The sequence below is a fragment of the Taudactylus pleione genome, unplaced genomic scaffold (genome assembly GCF_031769625.1).
Source record: "Taudactylus pleione unplaced genomic scaffold, aTauple2 ptg001238l, whole genome shotgun sequence".
Classification (NCBI taxonomy): Eukaryota; Metazoa; Chordata; class Amphibia; order Anura; family Myobatrachidae; genus Taudactylus; species Taudactylus pleione.
In genome coordinates, this window is record NW_028285638.1 from 426,764 (window position 1) to 434,996 (window position 8,233).

Sequence of the window (8,233 nt, forward strand, 5' to 3'; positions counted from 1 at the left end):
CCAAACTTTTTTGTTTATCTCCTTGGTTGCTGGACTGCACTATGGAACGCACAGAGGCTACTTCCGGTTCATTCCTTTGTCAGCCCCTGAAGGGTAAAACCGATTGGATGAATCTTATACACCATGGAGACCCTGAATGCCGGAAACAGCTGCACAAGGAACTGGAAGTAGTTGCTGTGCATTTCATAGTGCGATCCAGCAACCAGGAAGTACACAGTCATCCTGGTATCAGAGCAACAGAAGCTCTTTGCCATGTTTACACTGTACATCCGACAAATTTTGAATGCTTCTGTCACCGAAGTTTGCTTTATACCGTTACAGGTCCTACTTCCTTCAAAGACCTTAGGACTGTGGAAGTTTGTCACACTTTTCGTGAGGCCTGCCTAAGGAGGGGTTTGTTGGAGGATGATGTGCAAACATTCTTAAAATTCCGGGCAACGCCAGGTACTCCAGCTAGTGCGTGCATGTATGTATGTATGTATGTATGTATGTATGTATGTATGTATGTATATATATATATATATATATAATATCCCCTGGGTATATTCGTATTAGATATTAGACATTTTAATGCATTTACCAAGCCCTATATTAATTATTGTTGTCGAGATATCTCTAGCACTGTACATTCCTCCTCTCTTTATATTAATGACACACATACCAATTATCTGCGGATGGAGAACTTAAACTACTGTGTGACTGGAGTGTTACCAAATCCCTGTTTTGTATCAGCTCAATTAAATACTTTTCTCACGTGTGACATCTGATGTCTAACAAGGCTCGTTTTTCGTGTAAAACATTTCCCACACTCAGAGCATGGAAATGGTTTCTCACCTGTGTGAGTTTTCTGATGTGTAACAAGAGCTGATTTATATCTAAAACATTTCCCACACTCAGAGCATGGAAAAGGTTTCTCACCTGTATGATGTCTCTGATGAGTATCAGCACCTGATTTCTGTGCAAAACATTTCCCACACTCAGAACATGGAAATGGTTTCTCACCTGTGTGATTTCTCTGATGTATAACAAGAGCTGCTTTATATGAAAAACATTTCCCACACTCAGAGCAAGTAAATGGCTTCTCACCAGTGTGTGTCATCTGATGTCTAACACAAAGAGATTTCTGGGTAAAGCATTTCCCACACTCAGAGCATTGAAATGGCTTCTCACCTGTATGAGTTCTCTCATGTGCAACAAGATCAAATTTATATGTAAAACATTTTCCACACTCAGAACATGAAAATGACTTCACACTTGTGTGAGTTCTCTGATGTGTAACAAGATCAGATTTTACTGAAAAACTTTTCCCACACTCAGAGCATAGAAATGGCTTCTCACCTGTGTGACGTCTCTGATGTGTAACAAGATTAGATTTCTGTGTAAAACATTTCCCACACTCAGAACATGGAAATGGTTTCTCAACTGTGTGAGTTTTCTGATGTCTAACAGAAACTGACCGACGTATAGAACTTTTACCAGTTTTAGATAGTATTCTATTACCTATATGAGCTGTACTGTGTGTAGCAAGATCTGAATTATCAAGAGAACGTTCCTCATCATTAGAGGGACCAGATGACATATCCGCACTGTGAAGTGCTGGATGTATATTTAGGGTAATTGGAGTTTCTCCTGGAGAATCCGGTCTGATGTTCTTATCTTCTATTTTAAAATCTGGTGACACGATGAGATCTCCCTGCGAGGTATTCCTGCTTGTGCGTCCATCTACTGGAAACAAATGTATAAGAATAAACAATTTACATTGAGAGCAAATGTTCTTGGATGTCTCTGCGCTTAAACTCAATATGTATAAGACTGAAATGATTGGCTTCCCACCATCTGGAGTTCACTCACCTCCTTCAATTTTATTATCCATCGACAACCTCACCATCTCTTCTATCTCACAAGTCCACTGTCTTGGAGATATCCTTAACTCCGCCCTCTGCTTCAATTCCCACATTCAGTACCTCTCCCAGTCTTGCCGCTTCCACCTTCAAAATATCTCCAGGATCAGACCCTCTCTCACCCTGGAGGTAACTTATGGTGCTAACACACGGTACGATAAAAATGTACAATATGAACAATATCGTTCATATCGTGCATTTTTTAGTGCCTTCTAACCCCCAAACGACCAGTGATGCACGGGCACGTATGGACAATAACGATATTGTCCATCGGCCGTGCATGCTGTAACCTGGTCGATATCGACCAGGTCACATAGGGACCCACGATCGTTGATCGCAGATTGCTGGCCTGTTGTTGGTGGGTTGGTGGTGTGCTGGATGAACAATAATGATCATTTAGCACACCGGGAAGGTGCAGGACGATCAGCCAGCGATATTGTTATCGCTGACTGATCGTACCGTGTGTACGCACCATAAAACCCTCATCAACTCACTGTTCATCTCTAAACAGGGCTATTGTAACCTCCCTCCTATGTGGCCTCCTCAACACCCATTTCTCTCCACTGAAATCTGTACTCAATGCTTCTGCCTGGCTCATCTTCACCAAACTACAAACTGCCTTTCCTCTACTCAGGTCCTACACTGGCTCCCCATCCCCACGAGAAAACATTCAAACTCCTCCCAATCATCTATAAAGCCACCATACGTCTCACCCTTTCATCTATTTCTACATCTCCCTCCACACTCTCATCACCTACTTTGCTCTGCCTATGCCTGGTGCCTCTCCGTCCACATCATTATATCCTCCCACTCCTGCCTCCAAGACTTTCCTTGTGCTGCTACCCACTGCTGGAACTCTCACTCTCTCAGACTCACCACCTCTCTCCAAAGCGTCACACACATAGTACTATTAGTACTATTATAGGTTGAATCATTCATTGTAGAAAAGCATTGGTGGAAGGACTATGCAATAATAAGTGTGTGCTTATAGCTGGTGTGTGTGTATACATGGAGTTTGTTGTGATGTGGGAGTATATGGTTTTATAGTGCAGGGAGGAGACACTGGTCAGATCTCTGGGCTGGTAACACACAGTGACATGATGTGAGGGGGAGAGCAGGGGTATAATAGGGGCTGTTGGCTCCTGATGTATGAGAAACACCAGAGAGTGTGGGGAGGAGACTGGTCAGATCTCTCAGCTGGTAACACACAGTGACATGATGTGAGGGGGAGAGCAGGAGTCTAATAGGGGCTGGTGGCTCCGGATGGTTGGGGGGGAGAGCATGAGACTTAGAGGCTGATGGCCCCTGACTCCCCCAATGTGCAGATACAATTCCCTCATAAGCTTGTACATCGATGTAGTGACTGAGCAAAGAGAATATGTTATAAGGGTTTATAACTCACCTGTGCTGATATATGTAGGGATTTTTTCCTTCTTACACTGCTGATCACTCCTCACATATGTCTCTTCTTCTCCCTCTATATCTTCTGCCTTTATATCAGTCACATACGTCTCTTCTTCTCCCGCTATATCTTCTACCTTCATATCAGTCACATACGTCTCTTCTTCTCCCTCTATATCTTCTGCCTTTATATCAGTCACATACGTCTCTTCTTCTCCCTCTGTATCTTGTGCCTTCATATCAGTCACATACGTTTCTTCTTCTCCCTCTATATCTTCTGCCTTTATATCAGTCACATACGTCTCTTCTTCTCCCTCTATATCTTCTGCCTTTATATCAGTCACATACGTCTCTTCTTCTCCCTCTATATCTTCCGCCTTTATATCAGTCACATACGACTCTTCTTCTCCCTCTATATCTTCTGCCTTCATATCAGCAAGATCTTCATTCTAAATGACCCATATAACAATAATGTCTGATTTAATTGAGACTAAATAGTATAATATCAGTGCATAAGACACACACAGCTTCTCTACAGATCATATAGTGACAGTCCCTTTAGTATATTTGTGAGACCCTAAATCCCACCTACCTGATGCGCCTGTGGGATCCTCTGATTCTCATCTATACAATCCTGTGAATAAAGAGGACGGAAACATCTCTCTGGGGTATTTCTATTACTGGGTCCATCTGTAGGAGACACATAGTGACTGAGTACATTGTATATATGTGATTATCAGGTTATGTGTATATAGAGGCTCCCAAACCTCCTCTCCCCTGTACAATAAATGACAGTCTTCTCTTACCCAGTGATGTGAGGGGCCGGTGATTCTCCATCATCACGTCCTTGTACAGACCCCTGTGTTCCTCTATATACTCCCACTCCTGCATGGAGACATAGACAGCGACATCCAGACACCTTATAGGAACCTGACACACACAATGATAGAGTCATCACCCAGACACATCCCCTGGTGTTACTGTATAATGTCCCATTCCCAGCAGTCACCTCTCCAGTCAGCAGCTGAATGATCTTGTTTATGAGTTCCAGGATCTTCTGGTCATTGTGTCTCTCATGCATCAGTGAGTGAGGTGGAGGCACCGTCATGGGGGTCTGGGTCCTGCTCAATCCTCCTGATACACAGGGACGGCTGCTGGGTGTCTTACTCTCACCAGATGACTTCCTCACTACTGTGTAACCCTGTGTATTGGGGAAATATAAATGAGAAGGTCAATTAAACTCCACTTAAATGGGGCTGTTTATTCAGGTGATCACATTGCATAATATTCAAGTAGACTCGTATTTTACAACAAAAAAAAAATCTTATAACAATCTACCATATATATGAAAATGTGGAGTATATAGTATCTCTTGCAGCCCAATAAGTTTTTTGTAAGTGACAGAAAGAGAACAACAATAGCAATGTAATAAATACCAACTCCAGTGAGGACTGTGGGATTAATACTATATCTGAGACCGGCTCCCTGCTACTCGGATATTACTATAGATATAAGTGATGTCACTGTGACAGTCCCAGACCCCCTCACCTCCCCAGTAATGTCCCTGTATTATTACTATAGATATAAGTGATGTCACTGTGACACTCCCAGATCCCCTCACCTCCCCAGTCATGTCCCTGTATTATTACTATAGATATAGGTGATGTGACTATGACACTCCCAGATCCCCTCACCTCCCCAGTCATGTCCCTGTATTATTACTATAGATATAAGTGATGTCACTGTGACACTCCCTGATCCCCTCACCTCCCCAGTCATGTCCCTGTATTATTACTATAGATATAAGTGATGTCACTGTGACACTCTCAGATCCTCTCACCTCCCCAGTCATGTCCCTGTATTATTACTATAGATATAAGTGATGTCACTGTGACACTCCCAGATCCCCTCACCTCCCCAGTCATGTCCCTGTATTATTACTATAGATATAAGTGATGTCACTGTGACACTCTCAGATCCTCTCACCTCCCCAGTCATGTCCCTGTATTATTACTATAGATATAAGTGATGTCACTGTGACACTCCCAGACCCTCTCACCTCCCCAGTCATGTCCCTGTATTATTACTATAGATATAAGTGATGTCACTGTGACACTCTCAGATCCTCTCACCTCCTCAGTCATGTCCCTGTATTATTACTATAGATATAAGTGATGTCACTGTGACACTCCCAGACCCTCTCACCTCCCCAGTCATGTCCCTGTATTATTACTATAGATATAAGTGATGTCACTGTGACACTCTCAGATCCTCTCACCTCCCCAGTCATGTCCCTGTATTATTACTATAGATATAAGTGATGTCACTGTGACACTCCCAGATCCTCTCACCTCCCCAGTCATGTCCCTGTATTATTACTATAGATATAAGTGATGTCACTGTGACACTCCCAGATCCCCTCACCTCCCCAGTCATGTCCCTGTATTATTACTATAGATATAAGTGATGTCACTGTGACACTCCCAGACCCTCTCACCTCCCCAGTCAGCAGGTAGATGATCTCCAGGGTGAGATTTAGTATCCTCTCAGTCATGTGACTCCTGCCCTTGTCCATCCTCAGTGATCAGAGATTTATACAGGACACGTCTCACCCTCACGTGACTTCTAGTAACAAGGATCTGACTCCTCACTGCACAGAAATCTAGGAATAAATATAAATATTAGAAGCTATTTCTTACCAGTTATCTATGTAGTGAGCACATATTACACAGCGCTTTACAGGGAATATTTAGTCACATCTGTCCCTGCCTTTCCTACATTTCCTACCACATGGACAGCCTACACACACACACATACATACACACACGGGGTATTTATGAAAGAAGCAAACTAACGTACCAGTGTGGATTTGCAGAGTGGGAAGAAACCAATGCAAACACTGGAACATACAGAATCCACACAGAACCTTGGTTAGGAGTTGAATTCACGACCCCAGAACAGCGTAGAAATGCAGTCCACTACGCTATCATGTTGCTGTTGTTATATAAATGTAAGAGTACACTGAGTGACCACTAAGTCCCCTCATTCCCAGAGACAGAGTCTAGGTCAGTGTTTCTCAGAAGCTCCTCTGACCCAGCTTCAAAGGGCTGCTGAGTGACCCCTACACGGCAATGCTGGAGGTTACACCAATGGTCCTCTCATGTCCAAGAGTCATTGACCTCCACGACACACACTTGATTCAATATGTCTGAGGAAGCAGACCTGATCCACGTATTGGGAGTTACACTGACCCTGGTACCCCCTCTATTAGTGCCTTGGTAACCATGGTTGGCCTGAGCTTTCCTTGGTGAGAGGGTTAATAGTCCCCTCCCTAGATATGATGATGTTGCCCCCAATGTTGGGGTCGACGTGAAGGATGATTTATTATTGTGGACCCCTGGTATGCAAATGCCCTCATCCTCTGGGTGTTTTGTAGAGGCCCTTCAGAATAATGCTGTGGGGCCACAAAGCTCTATTTACACCCATAATACTGAGACACCTATTCCGGGAGCTGGAAGAGATGGAACTCGTAACCTCACATCTGTTCTGGCAACTCAGATAGGACTATTCCTCCAACACCTACTCGAGCATCTGGAATGAAGGGCTCAGGTACTTAGAGCCCTATTCTTGAACCCGGAATGGATGGCTGAGGCACTGGGGAGAACCAATCGGGGCAGCTATAATGAATGGCCAATGTTCTCGTAGCCCTATACCAGCACCTATAATTGCTGGCTATTGTACTCAGGGATCAATTGCGGCAGCCCAAACACCTGGCTAACATAATCAGAGCTCACTCCGCCACAGTTGGTTAAGGTTATCAGAGCTCTAATCCCGCACCGGGAACGCATTGCTAATGCACTCAAAACTCCATTCTGGCATCCAGAATAGATGGCAGATATACTCTAGCTCTGTATGAGCACCCAGAACGGCAGGCTAGCATACTGTAGCTCCATACTAGCACCTCTTCCTATTTATCGATGCCAGCTGCATACTATCATACGGTCTCTTAGTCACACTAGCAGGCAACCAATGTAAAGGGTTGCAAGGGGGCTCTAAGGCATTAAAAGGGGTGTGAGGAGGCCCTGAGGCATATAAAGGAGCATGTGGGGGCTTTGGGCTGGCATATAATGGCATAAGGGGCTCTAAGGCATAAAAAGGGGTGTGAGGAGGCCCTGAGGCATACAAAGGAGCATGTGGGGGCTTTGGGCTGGCATATAATGGCATAAGGGGCTCTAAGGCATAAAAAGAGGTGTGAGGAGGCCCTGAGGCATATAAAGGAGCATGTGGGGGCTTTGGGCTGGCATATGGCATAAGGGTCTCTAAGGCATAAATAGGGGTGTGATTGGGCTCTGAGGCTTATAAAGGGGCACAAGGGGGATCTAAGTCATATAAAAGGGCATGAGTTGCCTTTATAGCATATACAGTGCTGTTTTTGGAAACGTCTCCTGTTCAGGAACCTGTAAAATGAAAAGGTAGTAACCCTGCCCTCAGATCTGGTCACAATGTACAGTGATAGAGAAGGCACGGTAGTGGTGAGGGTGCATGTATCCCCACCGTGTCTGCAGATAGCAGAGCTGTCACATACCCCCAAATGAGGACGTGCACTGATGGCTCCACAGAGGCAGGGGGCGCTGCAGTGAGCTGAGCCATTCAGGAGGATTCCATATGGTAGTGGATAGATCCCCGTCCGTAGATGTACCCTGAATTCATCAGTTACTACCAACGTCATTCCCTACTAACCATGTGGACATAGAGGAGGAATATAAACCTGTAGCAAGTGAAGCGAGCCCCCGTGCCCGACGTGTTGCAAACAAAGCGAGACCGCAAGAGGACAAATTTCTTCTTTTGTTGGCCTTTATGGGTATGGAACCGCACTTCTGCCCTCACTCCATGTCACTTCCAGGTACATCTAGTGAAGGGGATCTATACAC

The 8,233-nt window shown here is 44.5% G+C and overlaps 1 protein-coding gene across 3 annotated transcripts; it reads right to left on the reverse strand.

Annotated features, from left to right (window-relative positions):
* Window positions 1–543: 543 nt before the first annotated feature.
* On the reverse strand, window positions 544–5,960 carry LOC148450977 (uncharacterized). Of its 3 annotated transcripts, none has more exons than XM_088462441.1 (6): window positions 5,800–5,960; window positions 4,312–4,503; window positions 4,109–4,187; window positions 3,895–3,992; window positions 3,304–3,751; window positions 544–1,725 (listed from the first exon to the last, which is right to left on the reverse strand). In XM_088462441.1, the coding sequence occupies exons 1-6, from the start codon at window positions 5,875–5,877 to the stop codon at window positions 734–736; spliced, it is 1,887 nt and encodes a 628-aa protein (XP_088318567.1). In that variant the 5' UTR covers window positions 5,878–5,960; the 3' UTR covers window positions 544–733. The 3 variants fall into 3 exon arrangements, with proteins under 3 accessions (XP_088318567.1, XP_088318566.1, XP_088318565.1); XM_088462440.1 differs by having other exon boundaries at window positions 544–1,722; window positions 4,109–4,232; XM_088462439.1 differs by having other exon boundaries at window positions 4,109–4,232.
* Between the last annotated feature and the right edge of the window lie 2,273 nt (window positions 5,961–8,233).